The 18,159-nt window shown below is 34.8% G+C and overlaps 1 protein-coding gene across 3 annotated transcripts in view; it reads left to right on the top strand.

Moving 5' to 3' along the window:
- Positions 1 to 17,449, top strand: part of NAB1 (NGFI-A binding protein 1 (EGR1 binding protein 1)) — a 42,346-nt gene extending 24,897 nt beyond the window's left edge. For 2 of the 3 annotated variants that reach the window (XM_004674435.2, XM_012727983.1), the window contains exons 5-8: positions 9,437 to 9,526; positions 11,159 to 11,321; positions 12,246 to 12,362; positions 14,942 to 17,449. In XM_004674435.2, the coding sequence (XP_004674492.1) occupies positions 9,437 to 9,526; positions 11,159 to 11,321; positions 12,246 to 12,362; positions 14,942 to 15,030 (459 nt within the window). In that variant the 3' untranslated portion in view covers positions 15,031 to 17,449. The remainder of the gene's footprint in view (positions 1 to 9,436; positions 9,527 to 11,158; positions 11,322 to 12,245; positions 12,363 to 14,941) is intronic. The other variant, XM_004674436.2, reaches the window with a different exon arrangement.
- Positions 17,450 to 18,159: the final 710 nt, after the last annotated feature.

Below are 18,159 nucleotides of genomic sequence, written 5' to 3'. Positions count from 1 at the left end.
CCACTTAATTATCACCCTTGGATGCAAGCCCAGTTTATTATCACCCTTATCTAGTCCCACCGGTAGTTGTGTTATCACAGCACCTGGTCGCCCCCAACAGTATTTGCTTATTAAAATGATCTAAAACAAAATGTGGTCCCGTAAACTTTTGAGAAAAAAAGTGAATTATAGAATTTTTAAATCTGTAGAATTTGTTGCTTTGAAGTATTTATAATACTTTGAACTGACTGTACTCAGAAAGTTTTTAATAAAATGATGAGGTCAATGTCCAATCACTTTATCAAAAGTTCATTGTAAATACTGTTTTACAAAAGTTTCAATACTTTAGGGGCTAAAATATCTCCTATAATAATATTTAAGTCATTAGCCACCTTCTCAAATACATTTGGGGAGCTAAAATTTAATTTTACATTAACTATGAAGAGAAATGATAATTTAGTTGCAAATTACAGAGACTTTACTATAATTAATATCTATTTTAGAGGATTTTGGTTGAGGCACTCTTGATTTGAGAGCTATAGGTGGAATTGAACAAAATTAAAATGTGCTTTTTGTTAGAGCCCCCAGAGCTATAACGTGGTTTCAGAACTACTACTGTTGCTTTATTTGGATTGAACACATTTTTAAAGGTCATTCTGCCAGTATAGAAATATTATGAAGTTATACAGTTCACATTCCTCCTTCCTTTGTTCTGTTTTGTTTGTTAATTGTTGAGAGTGGGAAAGATGTGGATTGGTACCTCTTCGCCACCTATTAATTTTAAGTGAAAGCCAGTAAACTATGTTTCACTGTCCTAAATTTCCATTATAAAATTATTCTTAGCATCTATTTAAATGGAGTAATTTTCAGTACATCAAAGCTGAAGTTACAAATATATATAAATCCCTTTTTTGATTGAATCTTCCCAGTAGCTTTCTACTGTACCTAGAATAAAATCTACACTTTTACCTGAGACATGGAAGGCACTGCATAGTCTGACTCTGGTTTGCCTCTCTAACTTTGTCTGCTCGCACATTTCCTATTCTCACTGTGACTCAGCTTCACTTACCAACTTTCTCTTCTGGAAAATGCCATACTCATCTGTGCCTTAGTATTGTTTCCCTACCTAGAACTTTTTCTTTCTTCACATGGCTTCAGCTTTAGTTGAGAGCTTTCTCTGACTTCCCTGCCTCTCCAAAGGGGTGTCCTGACCTCAGAATCACACTTAGGCCCATTTTTCTGATTTATTCCCAATATCTGAAAATGCTACATTTCTTTCTATTTCTCTTAAATCATCAGTCTGTCCTATTAAATGAGACTAGAGCTTTGTGTTCAGAGTTTATAATAGTGTTTTGCAGTTAGTCTGTTTGATAAATAATGAATGATTGTAGATAAGCATCTTTGACTTTTAAAGCTTCAGCCTAAAACAGTGGTTCTCAAAGTGGAGAAGAATTTTGATTAAAAAATGGGGCTAATAAAGTGTGTTTATATAGCTTAGATTTGCCTCTGTTAACTGTGGAGTAACATTTAAGATGGGTTAAACTCAGATACCACTCAAAAATTTTGTTGGAATTATCTAAAAGAACGTTGAAAAATGAAATGTTTTAACTGAACACCAAAAATAAGCTATTAATGATTCAGCCACAAATGGGATGGCAGATAATCACAGACTGCTCAGAAGAGGATTTAGAGGAAGGAGGGTTACAAAAACCTACCCACTGGCCAGGAAAATTAGTCAGTTACAGGATTGGAGATGACATCCTTATCTTTTCTCACCGTTGTGACATGATCACAGCACTTTAGTCCAGTTTTTCTTCTTTTATTCAGTGGTCATTATTCAGCAATGAAGTTCGAGATTATGAATCTCCTGGACTTTTTATGCTGTAGTTTTTATTTTTATTAGACTATATCGGCAAGTCTTTCTGACCTCTTAATAACCCTGATCTGAAATTTAAGCAAATTTGGTTTTTATACCCAACTATGGTATTTTTATTTTCAGCAGCTCAGAGTTTTGGATTTTAGTTTTAGATGTGACTCTTCTAGTTCATTAAATGTATTTCACTAGAGATAATTGAATTATAGCTCTACATGGTTAGTTTATTGTTTTATTAGATTTCACAAAACTGAATGGTTCCAGATTTAAAATTAAGATAATCAGTATTAACTTTTTTCTGTGAATAACACTCCCAACCCTTCATATATAAAACAAATGACTAATCAGTTATTCTTTAAATAACTTTATAGATGCTCCACACTTGATTTTGTTTCCCAGAAATAAATAGAACTATAGTTCACTAGTTTTTTTGTTAGTTTGTTTTTAAATTTCTTTTGGTTTCACAAGATTTGAAGCACTTATGTACTGAAGGCATCTCTCCAAAGTGTGCATAGGTGTTTACTATGTGTGTATATACCTGTCCATATACAGTATAATACTTTGCAAAATATACAACATTGTACATGTGGGCAATTTTGGCATAAATCCTTCTGTAAATTCTAAGTGAATGTTGAGGTCCGAATGCTGAATGTTAGGTTTTGGAAGCTTATGCTGAGGTAGTTAATATTGATTGTACAAGAAAACTTTTCACTAAGTATTACTGTTTTATTTATTTTTGTCTTCTTTGTGACTCTGGGGAGGGTAAGAGTTTCTGGCATTAGATGAGATTGGGGAAACTATTGAGGAATTATCATTTGAGTTAGATTTTAAAAGAAGGGTAGGATTTTAGAAGGTAGGGAGTTGGGGTGGTGGGCAGGGAGGTAATCCAAAGACAGACTAGTGTGGGCAAAGACACAGAGGTAAGAAAAAACTAGGCATGTTTAGAGAACAGTGAGGCAAGTTCATCCAGAATATGTGACTGAAGCAAAGAACTTTATAAGTAAAAAGATTTTAGACTATTTTGAACATACTGTTTATTTCATTTGAATATTTATTTTGTGATTCTTAATTCTCTATTAAAATTAATGTAATGATAAATTTGAGCTTAGCCCATTGTAAATTCCTAATTACTAGACCCAAAGTAACAAGATCACTTATTCTGGTCCTTTTCATCTTTTATTTTCCCCAGTTCTTTGGCAACACCTATAAGGAATCATGCCAAATTACTTTTTTTCCATCTTAATTATAATTTTTACAGTAAATGAAATATAATGTCTAGGATGTAAAATAGAAATGACTTGAAAATAAAACTTTAAAAATTTTTTTCTTATTAGTGCTGTATTTTTCTGGTGTGTATGGGAAAAGTGAACCCTTATCTGATTTTTTTCAACTCCAGTATTCCTACTTAGTAATAGTTGTTCCCCCTTAAGAAGCATTAACTACTTATTTAGTTATTTTTGTTGTTGTTGTTGTTGTTGGAGTCAAGGATATACATTATATTGAAGTACTCAGGATACTCGGTTGTCCTTAAATAGTACTCCTTTCTGTTGGGCATAGTAGGCATGAAAACAACCATGATATTGAACTTTCTTTAATTCCTAGAATATATGAGGTAAAAAAAATACACCCTGATCATTTGGGGAGATTTTTGGGAAACCCATCACTTGGAATGAAACTTAGGGAAAGCAGCTCTTCAGTCCTACATAGTAGTAAGTGAAGTCTGAAAATATTTCCCAATCTAGGTGAATACCAAAAATATAAAGATTTAACTAAAATGAAAATGGATTAGGTTTATTTTCACTTTTGTTTTTTTTTGAGAGGACCCCCCCCCCAACCTAGCTTTATGGCATTTGTAAAACCACCTACTTTTTATTGAATGTATAATGTGCCTATCCCTCCTAGAGAGTTGAAATTCATTATTATAAACATTTTTATTTATTCTATATGTCAGCTTTATGATTTACAGCCAAGGAGAAACCCAGTAAGCTCAGTAAACTTGTCCAAGTCGCCACATTGCTCTCTGTTAACAAAGCCAGGGCTTTAGGTCTATGACTGACTACTAAACTTAAAGCATTACTCCTATCCTGGTGCTGATTCACAAAGCTCTTAGGTATGAAAAACACTACTGGATTATATCTTTCCTCCCACTAGTTTGGTATGAAGTCTTCCACAGGACTGGTTGTCATTGAAGAAAGAGGGAGGGGCAGTTGTTATTTTCTAACCCAGTGAAGTTTATCCAGTGTACAATAAGTTTTGAATGGCAATTTATCAATATAAATTACAAAATATTTAAATCTAAGATTATTATTTGACATACTAATTGTTTAGAATGAGGAAATCTGTTGGGAAGACAGATTAAGTCTCAAAAATTAGCTTTACTTTCTAGTACTCTACCTGTGACAGAAAGTCTTCAAGACAGTTTGACAGCTAGGTAAAGGAAATGAAAATCAAGAGCAAAAGTCCCTGTCACTCTTGTCATCCCCTCAATTTTTTTTAACATTTGTTAAAGTTGAATTCAACTGACATGCTTTCTTTTTCATTAAGAACATTATCATGTTCCAAAACAAACCTTGCCATTATCTTTAGTGTTTATATATTTTTAAAGATTTATTTATATATGCATACAGAACTGGGGTACAGACTGGAGGTGTAGGGGCCGTGAGAGGATTCCCAAAGACAGAGTAGGGAACAGAATAGGCAGACCAACAAAGTTCACTGCTGAGGGGAGCAGTGGGTGGGTCAGGAGAGGGCTGCCGTGCCATGTGGGTCACCTCGGGGCAGGCGAGGATCGAACTCATGCTGAAATGGTCTTAGTGCTGTGCTTCAACCCACTGCGCCACTAGAGAAGCCCAGTGTTTAATATTCTAATAGAGAGGAAAGCTAGGTAAAACAGCTGCCACAAATGTGATGGTGACTTGTGGACTGTTACTGTTCATATCTCATCTGTAAGTTTTCATTGTTCACTGAAGTGGCTGGAGACTAGCAGAGAGATGGGAAGTGACAGCATCCTTGATCCTGTGTGGGCTAGAAGTGCAAAGCAATCAGAAATAACTGGATGAAAGAAATGAAGTTTGTTAATAGAGACCAGAACGTCAGAGAACTGGGGCTTGAAGAAAAAAAGACTTACAAGGAAACATCTGCTAGCAGTTCCAGTGGGGTGGGAGTGAGAGAGTAAGGGGGGGGGGGGAAGAGGGTCAGAATATCCTCCCACGCTGTTACTAAGCTTGTTGAAAAGAAAGCTGGTTTAATTTGATGTAGACTTTTCCCCTCTGGATCAGAAAAACAGAAGCTTTACAATCTGCTATTCATATAGAAAGTGTGAGTAGAAAAAAGGAAAATTCCCTTGTGCAGCTGAGAACATCTGTTGGAGCAAACCATTTTAAGGGCTAAGCCATGGCTCAGAGCAGCTTGGCTAATATTCGGTGGAAAGGATGAAGATTTACAGAGGTGGAGACCAATGGGAGGAGAGTAATTAAGTCATGAATAGCATTCTGTCCTAAATCTTTTACTTTTCTTAGTGCTCAGATCCAGAGTCTCACCAGTTAGGGAACACTGTGATTAATGGCAGTAGCCAAGAATATGACATGAAGATAAATTGTTCATAGCATGGTACAGCTGGTGCCTGGGAAAAAATCTTGAGAGGCATATACAAAGGTCCTACACCAAACATAATGTGGAAGAAAGCAGCTTCTTGAGAATGCTCTCACCTTATTTCTCAGTCACATACTTTGGGTACCTTGAACCTACTTTGTATGTCGTGAAGTGATAGCAGCCCAGTCCTGAAGTCTTTTCATCCAGGATGAGCTGTCAAGACTATGAGAGAAAATCAGAATAGTTATCCAGATAGATGCAAAGGGACCACTGGTTACTTAGATACTGCTAATTATTGCTTATTGTGTGCTTTTGTTTCTCCTTATTAATGATGAAGTAGTGACCATGTTTCAAAAATTTTCACATGTAGAATTTGTTTCCTTCCAGCTTTTCAATATGTTCGTAGTTAAATAATTCTGTCACCATTTAATTGTGTAATAGTGTGTTTTCCCCCAAGATTTATCATTTGCATTATTTCATTTATTAACTCACAAATCACCATGTGGACAGATAAAGGAAATAGTTTTATCTCCATTTAAAGATTGGCACCTCGAGAAATAATGAGGTTAACTTTCCTGTCTTGAGAGTTCAAATCTAGCTCTGAATATGAGAATATTAGATGGTCACCTTCTCCTTCTGTAATCCCCTTCAAAAACCATATTGAGATACTGGAAATTCCAGATGGGCATACTTCATTCAGGGGTTGTTGATGAGCTGGAATTCTCCAGTCTGTTTCTCCAGCCCTGATCTTGCCCAAGCTCCAAAATCAGAGCACCTGTATACTGAGCTTATCAACACAAATACCTCACCAACAGGTCTGTCTGGCATGTCTCCTAAACTCATCAGCCTTCTCCTCCCTTCTCAGATGTTGGTCCTGACTTCCTTGTTTCAGTGACTGTTAAACTCCCAGTTGCCATAGCTATAGCTTAGGAATTCATGTATTTCTTTGCTGTGTGCTGCTATCCAGGTCAAGGCCACAGTTCTGTCTTCACCGCAGCTTTCTAACCATGTACCAGCCATCATCTTTGAGCCTTGTCCCCCCTCCCCCAATATATTATCCCCATTACTTTCAAATGGGGAAAATACAGATCTGATTGATTAGTCTCTCCCTGAAAGCTTTCAGTGGCTTCTCTTTGCATTTAAGATAAAGTCTTAAGTTCATAACCTGATTTCCAAGTCTTTGCGGATATGGCCCTGTGTATTCTATTTTCCTTACCATTCCTCTTTCTCAGTAAATTCCTATGTCAGCTACATTAAATACTTTCCAGTTTCTCAAGTGTATCTAACTCTTTTTGCCTCTAGGCCTTTATATATGCTCTTCTTTTTCCATGGAGAACTCTTTATTTCAAGCCTCAGTAGACTCTCTGGGAAGCTTTCTTGATGCAATGCTCTCTGCTGTGCTCTGGATCTCTTTGTTCATTTACCTCTCTAGACTGCATTCATTAGGAAAGAGTTTATTCTTTTGTTTCCCTAATTGTATACCAGTTCCTGACAATGCTCAATACTTCACATAAATTACATCATTTAATTCCCATAACAAACCACCTTAATTTTCTCTCATTTTGTAACTACACAGCCTCTTAAGTCAACTTTCAAACCATAAAACCCTAATTGTCCTTGGTCTTATAAGAACCTAGAAAGGTGGTCATGTTTACTATGTGGGATAAAAGCATTTATCTTTATCTCATTCGGTATTCACAACTTTCCTAAGAGATGAATTCTCTTATTCTTAACTTTTTATATGAGAAATCACAGTCAATGTGGAAGACTTTTTCAGAAATTTAAGCAGGGATTATTGGGTAGCACTTTAAAGAAAATTTACTTTGGCTCTTGACCTATTACATATAATAATTAATAAATGCAAAATGGGTTAAAGAGTAAAATTTTTAAAATAGCAAAATAAACCTTTAGAAAATCTAGAGGTTAATTATGAGTTCTTATCAAATATTTTTAAAGCAGAATGTCTTTCTAATCCTTATATCACAGAAGAAATTGCAAAATTAAAATAAGTATATACAACTACTACATACAAAATTTGAAACCTGTTTGAATATTACAACAAAAATATAAAGTGATAAAATTAAGAAAGTAATATGCAGTTTTCAGCAAGGTAATTATGCATTATTGCTAAACCAGTAAAGACACTTGGGGAAAGTATATGGAAGACACAAAAGTATTCATCCCTTTTTTTTCTGGGATTCTGTGTATTGGATAATCTACACTGTGGGAAATGCTTCTTCACTGAAATATTTTGTAATGTTTTTTTCTTAATACCAAAATAAAGAAAATAATTAAATATCCAATAAAAATCTAGTGAAATAGTTGAGCCATTAGATAAAATGTTAAATGAAATGTGAGATAATTATTTTCATCAATAGTCATGCAGTCTGCATTCCAATAGAACTCTGTGGAAATATAATCTTTTTAACTATTTTTTTAAGATTTATTTATTTATGCCTATAAGAACTAGAGTACAGGCCAGAGTTGTAGAGAGTGAGAGGATTCACCAGAGACAAAATCAGAAGCAGAACAGGCTGATTTAACTGAAATACACAGTTGAAGGGAGCAGTGGGCAAGACAGGAGAAGTCTGCTGTGACGTGTGGGTCAGCTCCCTGGCCTGGAATTGAACTCATGCTGCAGTGGCTGCAGGTAACTTCATAGTGCTACACTTTAACCTGTTGCACCACCAGGGAGGGTCCAGAAAGTATCATTTATTTTATTTTATTTTTTAACATTTTGATGACTATTTTTTTAAAATAATACAATAGTTTGTTTTTACATTCTTTTGTGCCTTTTTCCATCTCATTTGTAATCCCGTGGGCTTCCCATCACCAAATCACCCATGTGCCATCACCATAGTCCAGTACACTTCCCTCCCCCCACCATTTTTTACCACATTCCACCCCCATAAAATGTCTCTGGTATATAGTTGTTCATATTATTATTACTATTTTCTCCACTGGTTCTTTATACTCCTGCTATGAGTGAAACCATCGGTATTTTTCCTTTTCTTTCTGGCTTATTTCACTAAGTATGATCTTTTCCAGCTCCATCCATGTTTCTACAAAAGATATGCGTTTATTTATTTATTTATTTATTTTTGGTTGCTGAGTAATACTCCATTGTGCATATGTACCACATCTTTTTAATCCAGTCATCTACTTTTGGGCATTTGGATTGTTTCCATGTCTTTCCAATTGTAAATAAAGCAACAATAAACATGGGGGTGCAGGTGTCTATGAATCAGTGTTTTTGTGTCTTTTGGGTAGATACCTAGGAGTGGGGTTGCTGGGTCATATGGAAGCTCCATTTTTAGCAGTTTGAGGAACCGCCCGTTTTCCATAGTGGTTGTACTATAGCATTCCCACCAGCAGTGCAGGAGAGTTCCTTTTTCTCCGCATCTTCATCAACATTTGTTTTTGCTAGTTGTTTTAAAATGTGCCATTCTCACTGGGGTGAGGCGGTATCTCACTGTGGTTTTTAAGTTGCATCTCTCTTATTATCGGTGATGTTATACTTTTTTTCATATGCTTGTTGGCCATCTGCATTTCGTCTTTGGAGAAGTGTCTTTTTAGCTCTTCTGCCCATTTTCTGATGGGGTTGTTTATTTTTGTTGAGTTTCTCAATTCCTTGTATATCTTTGTGATCAATCCTTTATTGCTAGTTTTGTGTGAGAAAATTTTTTTCCCAATCAGTGGGATGTCTGTTTTTTGTGATGTCTCTTGCTGTTCAGAAGCTCTTTAACTTGATGTAGTCCCATCTATTTATCCTTTCCGAAAGTGTGATCTTTTAATCTTTTGTTTATCTCTTTACTGAGGCTTCAACCATAGAAGTAAGGTAATTATACTATAAAAGTTTTAACAGGAAATAATGCACATTAAAATCTTAGTTATAATTAAGATATTTGACTTTATTTTCTGATTTTTTTTTTGTAGTATGATTATTTAACTTATAAACTCTTAAGTAAACAGGACATGTTCTTTGGCCAACAGGATGGGTTTCCAGATTTCCAGGACTCTGTGCAAACTCTGTTCCAGCAGGCTAAAGCTAAGAGTGAAGAACTCGCTGTTCTTAGTGCTCAGGTAACCAGTCAGTATTTTATAATGTCTGTAAGTTAAAAAGCCAAGTGGCTGCTTCAGTCAGCATCAGTTTTAAATATTCAAGAACTAAATTTATCTCTGGTTCTTTTAAAAATACATCTCAGCCACAGATATATCAATAAGATAGTAATAGCAACTTGGTTTGATTTGGTTTATTTATGAACATAATCTGCTATAGTACAACTTCTTTATTCTTTGTAGTTTTATAGGAAGTAAGCAGATTCTGTAATTATGAAAATTCAAACAGGTGATTTTTTAGCAGAAAAACAGCCATATTGATTATAGCTATGTGATACAACTCTAAGGTAAAACTGTACTACTTCTCATAAAATATTAATAGCATTGTGACTGTTGTTAAATCATTTCAGTTCATGTATAATGAAAACTTGTTAGGTTATGTAGCCTCAGGTACTTTTGCTATCAAGTTAATTATGTATACTGAAATTAATAGTCTTAAAAATATTTTGTAAGCATCACCTTTAAGAAAGCACCCTAAGTATTATTTTGGTGATTGTCTCCTTAGCAGTTGCCTGTGTCAAGTTTTAGTAGTGTCAAGTTTTGCTTTATCCTGTTCAGAGAACACGAACTCCATTTTTACCCTTCAAAAATCTTCCTGAAATGGTATTAATCAATTAGTAATAAGTTATAAATGAATTGAAGTGATGGCTCCTTTGTTCTGGTGTAGTGTATCCAGAAAATCAAGCTTATAATTCTGTTCTATGAGTTTATAGATTTCACAGATTGATATTTACTATTGTGAGTCAGAATAAAATTTAAAATTCTTGTAACGAATTTCATATAGCAGTTTCTTTGTACTACTCTTTTTTATAGCTTTGATAGTGATTCATATCTGCATTCTGGCTATTATCTCCTTGGCAAAATAACACAAATACACTGCGTTGAATATCCATATAAGTAATGCAGAACAGTGCATAACGATGGGACTTAAAAACACATGCAGTGATAAATGAGTATGTCAGCCAACTAATTGTGTATTTTAAAACATGCCTTTTTGTGATTGGGGAGCAAATACTGTAGTTTCATTTTGTGATGAAGGTGAAGATCCTCCTTGGCACTGATGTTTTTCTGCATAATTTGCATTGTTTAATTTTAGTGGGAGGTGTGTTTGTCTTGTTCTTCTAGACAGCCGTTTTACACCTTTTCTCCCCCAAACATACTGTCATCATATCAGAGTCTGTGTAGTGCCAAATCTTAAAATAAAAATGCCAAGATTTCACCCTATGTGTTAGAAGCAGTTTATAGCAGATGTTGCTGTTGATTTGAGGTTCCTTTTAAAAAAAAAAAAATTTTTTCAAAGGACTCAGTACTTTGGAAAACAAAGCATAGGTTATTTTGTTTATGAGCTGAAGTTAAATACTCTTCATAAGATGGAGCAGAAGGTTTTTTTCTTTTGTACAAAATCCAGCATTTTATGTTTTAACATGATGATATAGACATCCAGGCATATTTATGGAACGTGTATAACACATGAAGTGAGAACTAATTTTAATGAATACTAAATATATTGCTAGAGTCTGAAATTGGCATCTTTAAGCCATTAAAAAATCTAGAATGTTTTAGTTACTGATTTTATTTTTGCTTTACTTATACTAGCAGCCTGAAAAGGTGATGGCAAAGCAGATGGAGTTCCTTTGCAACCAAGCTGGTTATGAGAGACTGCAGCATGCTGAAAGAAGACTGTCTGCAGGACTTTACAGGCAGAACTCGGAAGAGCATAGCCCTAATGGCTTGACTTCTGATAACACTGATGGTCAAGGTACACATCTTTACAATGACCTTCATCTTCGCAGCCCACTACCATGTGCACTTGAAAGAGAAAAAAATTACTGATTTTTTAAATCTTGTATTGTTTAGAGATAATTTTATAAATTCCCTATTAAAACTAATTTTCAAATTACACCTTTTTCTAAAAGTAAAGAATTTATCCTGCAGATTTAATTTGATTAACCTTTTAACCTTGTAACTTCTAAACGGTAGCTGGTACCTGCTATTGGCATGCATTATGTGAACGCTCGCTAGGAATGGGAGAGAAACAGTACGGGCTAGTTTCCCCAAAGGGGTGGAGTCCGTGGGGAATATTTGTGACTTTAAAACAATTGTTTTTAATTTTTTTTTTAAGATTTATTTATTTGTACATACAGAACTGGGGTACAGGCCAGAGGCTCAGGGGCGGTGAGAGGCTTCACCAGAGACAGAGAGGGGAGCAGAACAGGCAGATCTATGAAGTACACTGCTGAGGGGAGCAGTGGGCGGGTCAGGGGAGGTCTGCCACGCCATGTGGTCACCTCTGGGGCAGGCAGGAATCGAACTCTTTGTCTTTCTAGTGTTTGTTATCATGTGGTTAATGACATGCCTTGGGAAAAGGGTTGCACTAGTAAGAAAATGCCTTACAGAGGGGGCTATGTTATATGCCAAAGTTGGAGAGCTTACTGGAAACTCAGTCTTTTGTTTAATTCACATTTAGCTCTTTAAAAAATGTCCTGAAAGAATTTCCTCCTAAATTAAAATACTAAAAAAATATTTTCCAACTATCATTTAAATTCTTCAGTGTATACTTACCTTTATCACTCCTTTATCACTCCTTTTGTAAGGAATGATTAGACAGTATATAAAATTTATCTTGAGAGAAGTGGATGTTTTCAATGTTATTCATATTGATTTTATTTTTCCTTTTCATTAGGAGAAAGACCTTTGAATCTCCGAATGTCTAACTTACAGAACAGACAATCCCATCATTTTGTGGTAGATGGGGAGCTGAATAGACTTTACTCCAGTGAAGCAAAGTCCCACTCATCAGGTGAGGATGTAGGATAGGATAAGACAGTGATACTTGCATAAAGCATCTTTTAATTCTCTTCTGCCTCCCACAATCCCTCTGCCCCCAAGACAAAAAAATTCATTACGAATAATGTCACTAGTCAGGTTTTCTCCCCTTGGAAATGATGTGTTGTTCTAATAATAACCAGTCATTTTAAGATGATTTCTAGAGAACTGACAGGAATAACTCAAGAATTTAGATTATTTTGATTAACTTGTCCAAAATGGTGGCTTTTACACAAAATTTTAAACAAAATCATCTAGTTTGACTTGTGTAATTGCTTTTTTCTGGCCTTCATAATATGAAATTGATTGATTACATGTTTGCCCGCCAGCATTGAAAATGTCATATACCAAAATCTAAACTCTTTGTTCATGTGCATTTGGGCGATACTAATATTTCACAAGTAAACTGAACTTTGTAGAAGGAGAAGCTGTCCTTTATTATAGTTAGATGTTTGTAAGTTTTTACTCAAATAAAAAGAATTAGACAAACTTGTTGCAGATAAGCCCCTTTGCATGACCAAGAAAGTCACTAACACAGAGTCTGGAGATTTGAGATAGTAGCAATTATCCCCTGTTCTCTGGAAATGGCAGCATATTTAATAACACTAATACTGCATTAGTATCTTTTAGTCTTTGAGTTGAAGTAACTGAGTCACTTGACCAAAGTTACTAATTTTATGGATAAGGAAATTGAGACCAGAAATATTTTAAGTCTGTGGAAAGAGTAGTTTTACAAGTTTAGAATTAAATCTGATTTTACTTTTATTATTTATAAAGAGTGAATTACAGAACACTAAGACAGTTGATGTCTTTCAGTTTCATGCTCCTGCTAGCAGATGTTAAAAAGGCCACAGTGCTAAACACCCCACGGCTTGACTTTAGTGTGCCATTGTATATGTAACGCTATCCACTTTAAAAATATCAAAGAAGTTGAAAAATAGAAATTATACTAAAGATCACATTCTGGTCATATCTTCCACAACATCAAAAAGGTTTTTGGGTTTTCGTTTTGTTTTTTTTAAGTATTTCAGTAACAAACCCAGCATTTTCTCTCAGTTTACAGAATTGATAATCTTTTGAAAATCTCTATAAAGGTAGTATTCCAATACATTAGTCGTTTGTATTCCTTTATGGAACCACACTTTGTATGTAACACTTCTTTGTTACATAGCAATGTAGCTGAATTAGAATTTTATGTGGAATAGAGCAGTGCCTGAAAAGCCTTGTTTTTCTTTTTTCTTTTTCTAAATGGCATAGAAATAACATAGTTTCTATGCAGCATAAATGTGGCCAGATCTCAGCACTGAAATTTGACTGAGTTGCTTAACTATTTTAATGCTCATTTGCTTCATCTTCATCTGTAAAATAGGAATTTCTAAAATATATAGTAGTTGGTAATTATGAAGATTAAACAACTTAACATATATGATTGCAGAATGACTGATATGAAGATAAATGATAGCTATTTATTAATGTTCTCAAGCAGAATTTAAAATCCCACTTTGGTATAAAGAGGGTAAATTCATAAGTTGAACCACCTAATTTTAAACAAGCAATATCATCACTTTCCTAAATCCTTTTCAAAGTGTGCATGTGCACATGCAAACACACACATGTGTTGTGTGTCCTCCTGTTTTAGTATTTCACATAATCATTGCATTTTATTTTCATTTTGTAGTATTTGTGAGGTTGAAACTACACGTGTAATTCCAAGGGGTGATTCCCTATGAAAGTAGAATCTTCAATTTTTTTTTTTTAAGATTTGATTTATTTGGTCATACAGAACTGGGGTACAGGCCAGAGGTGCAGGGACGGTGAGAGGCTTCACCAGAGACAGAGTGGGGAGCAGAACAGGCAGATTGAGAAGTAACACTGCTGGGAGGGTCAGGAGAGGTCTGCTGTGCCATATGGATCACCTGTGGGGTAGGCAGGGATCGAACTCATGCTGAAGTGGCTTCAGTTTCTTAGTGCAGTGCTTTAACCCGCTGCGCCACCAGGGAGGGCCCGAGTCTTCAATTTTTATATCTATTTCTCCCACATTAGCATTTAATGACTGGAGAAGCCTTTAAAATAGTTCCATGTTTTACATGGGAAGACATGGAAGATGTTTTTCTACTTCTTCGTTGACAGTATTATAGCCAATAATTCTGTTGTAGATAAATCTCCAGTTTTATTTTATTTATTTTATTGGACCAAACATTAAACGCCACTTTATATTCAAAGTGCTTTGCGTATATTATTTTCATGATTTAACTCATGCCATGTGTAGATACTATGCCCACTTTAATTGAAGACACTAAGACTTTGAGAGGTGTATAGCTTACCCACAGGTGAATACAGGTAAGTAACTGGCAGAGATGGAATTTAAAACCATAATCCAAGCTCCTAATTATAATGTGAGCATAAAACCTTTATATGGAATTGCAGAATTATGAATAGTTGATAGTGTTAGCTATGGAGTGTGGGGGTTTGTTTTATATGATTGAGTTTCTTTTTTTTTTTGTAAACCATTGATTTAAATCTCAATACAGTTTGTGTGTCTATTTTATGCAGAGAGCCTTGGGATTTTGAAAGACTACCCTCACTCAGCTTTTACTTTGGAAAAGAAAGTCATCAAAACAGAGCCTGAAGATTCAAGATAGCTCTGATTCGCCCAGTATTCTCTGGAAATGGCATCAGATTTAAGGATAATGCTCCATCATAGATAAAAGCCTTAATAACCAATGTTGCCTCATTCAGCTCAAACAGATTTCATAGCCAAAGCATAAGGACTGATACAACAGTCTGTGGAAACCAGGAAAACAAAACAGCAGCCACAAAATAGAAGAGTGAGAGAATGTTGCAATCTGTAACAGAAATACTGATCCATTCACATTCCTGTGTAAATCTTTTCATGTGGAAAGTCTTACAAATTAATATTGTAAGCATTCATTATTTAAGAATGTACAATGTACTTGTATAATTTATAGAAGTTAAAAGCTAGATGTTGCGACCTGTTTGGTCCAGATGCGGAAACAATTTATTTTACTTGAAATTTTGTTGTCTACTTACCTGTATTTAGTGTGAATATATGTCAGCGTTTAGAATCTTTGCAGTCATAAAAGAGAAAAGTGTAAGTAATGTAGTTATTGACAAGGTTGCAGTGACTGGAAAAATGAATAACACATTGCTCAATTTAAATCAAGGAAAATGTGGACTGAGTATTTGATAAGATGGCATTTATAGGAAATGTGTCATTTTAAATAGTAAAATGTTTTTACTGACTTAATCAGTGAATACATTTACACAAATAGTGAAATAAAGTTTAAAAGATGAGCAGTAGAGCAGAAAATCTCTCTCCTGTTGATGCAGGATGTTATATGATAACTTCTCAAATGTAACAAAACTAGGAAGCTATTACTTGGACAGAGAACTTGAAACAAATGGATTGATGTATAAAAGTTTTGACTTTGAAATTGTTAGATAGCTTAAGACATAGTAGATTAACCCTAAATGTGATAAGGATGGTGACTGTTAACAAAGGCTGTAATATTTAATAGAGTAAGAACCATTTTATATCCAGAAATTCCTCCCCACGTACTGGAGTCAGAGAAAGTAAATGACTCTCCCTGGGGACTGTCTTCCCACCTGAACCATCACAAGTGTAGGTGATCACTACGTCTACATTTGTAGGCATATTTCTGTGGAGATTTAGGTGACACCTATATTCATTATTTATTTTACAATTTAATTTTTGTACACCTTCCAGATTTGTGAATGCAGTTTTCTTTTTCTTTTTTTTTAGAATTCATATTAACTTGAAAGTATGTTTTAATTCCCCCCCTATTTAGTCATAGGCAATATAAGTGGGGTGTGCTTAAATGTTAGTAATGTACTTGTTTATGAGAATTTTACATGGGAATTCATAGTGGGGGAAAAAAACAAATATTACTTATATCAACATACACTTTTTTGCTGTTGGAGAAGATATTTAGACCCTTACCTTCTTTTCTCCAGGTTAATTTAAACCCATATATTGCCAGGAAGAGTGTATTGACTTGGAAAATGAAGGGGTGGGAGTTTCATTTGTTTTGAGTTCTGCTCTATTTTGTAACTGTGTAAAAATACTAAGTCAAACCTATTATACTACAATTCATCAGCCAAATACTAGATGAAATGTCTGCACTGTAGTCTCTGATCACTGTCACTTATATAATTGCTTTTTCATTTTGATTTGTAGAATAGCTTTACAGTAGAAACATCAGTAAACAACTTTTATACTATTAAAAGGCTTTTTCCCTTCCTAAATTAAATGTTTTAATTGTATTATAGTGTTTTGCCCACTGAAGAAGCTTTTTATGGACCTTGCAACGTTGTTGTGTTTGAGGTTGTTTATTGTGGTTGTTTTGTTCACTGTGTGTAGAAATAGTATGAGTACAATTTAAATAGATTGTTCAGTTTTTAATATTAGCCATAGAACTGGTTAGTATATCAGTAGTTTCATGAAACGTTTCTTGTATTCTAATCTATTTTGAGAAATTTTGTGGGTTTTTTTAAATTGTGTCTTACAGTTCAAGTTTGTAGATTTTAAGAAGCAACAGTTTTTAAAGATGTGGTAATCTTCCAACTAATATTTGTCCATCTTTCATGACCCAACAAACTGCATCTTTAAATCCATAAGTAAGTTTCCTTAGGTATCATACTTTTCTGGTCTTTCAAACTTAGTCATGGGGCAAGGAAAGCACAAGAAAAATTTCAGTAGAATACAGTTTTTATTTTGTAAACACTAATGTATTAAACTTGCTATACATTGAAGCAAATAATATATATTTTTATTTGAATTGTATATATGATTGGATGTTATAACTAGTTGATTTTTTCATTGTGTTAGAGGTATTTTCACTGAACAAGGTCAATTGGTTACCTCAGTATTACAGCCAATATAGTCCAAGGGACCATTCTCCCAAGTCTGTGTTGTACTTTATTATGTGAAGTCTGCGTTTCTGTGACTCTCTAAGATGTTGGTGAGGTTGGATGAGTACACTTGCTTTCTGTGGCAATAAAGATTTTCTGTGCCTCACATATCTATGTTTACAAAACTTTCTGCATATCACTTCGCACAGTAGGTAACACTGGCCTCCTCTGCCTCCCCTCTCTGTCTGACTTGGACTTGGTGTCAGGGGCCAGGGTCTTCTCTTAACACTACCGTCAAGCTACCTTCATTTCTGGAAAGTAATTTGGCAGACAGTGTGCTCGGTTGATTTTGGCTTGTCTGAGAGCAGGTTTGGTGTACATTATTCCCGTTTATGAAAAGTTTCAAGATGCTAAAAATCTACCTACCATATTTAACCAATTAAATTTAAAGGGGACCTTAGTCCCCTTACGAAACACTAATATTTGTAAAGTTAATGTGACATGGTCTAAGTATTACAGGCTAACTATCGGAAATTGTGTTTATGATAAAAATCAGTGAAGTCTTGTGGATGAAGTTTGAATTGATGGAAGAGCTTCACCATGCACAGTTCTGTGCTAGGTGCTGGGGTAAAGGTAAAGATTGCAGAAGAAATGGAAGATGTGATACTGCCCTTTGGGAGCTCAAAACCCAACTGAATGGAAAGTGGTACCATTCAGATAAAATATGAAGTTTAGTATATAACACACTGGACTGAGTTTTCTGTTCAATACCATTATCTTAATAAGTAGTTTATGCAAGAAAAAATGCCATTTAGTGAGTCTTGGAAGAGAGGCCAGATCCAGACCAGTTAACAGAGCTGAGATGTGATATAAATCTG

This window comes from Condylura cristata, unplaced genomic scaffold (genome assembly GCF_000260355.1).
Source record: "Condylura cristata isolate star-nosed mole 26May11 unplaced genomic scaffold, ConCri1.0 scaffold00002, whole genome shotgun sequence".
Classification (NCBI taxonomy): Eukaryota; Metazoa; Chordata; class Mammalia; order Eulipotyphla; family Talpidae; genus Condylura; species Condylura cristata.
The sequence above is the reverse complement of the archived record's forward strand: the minus strand, read 5'-3'. Positions and strand labels throughout refer to the sequence as shown.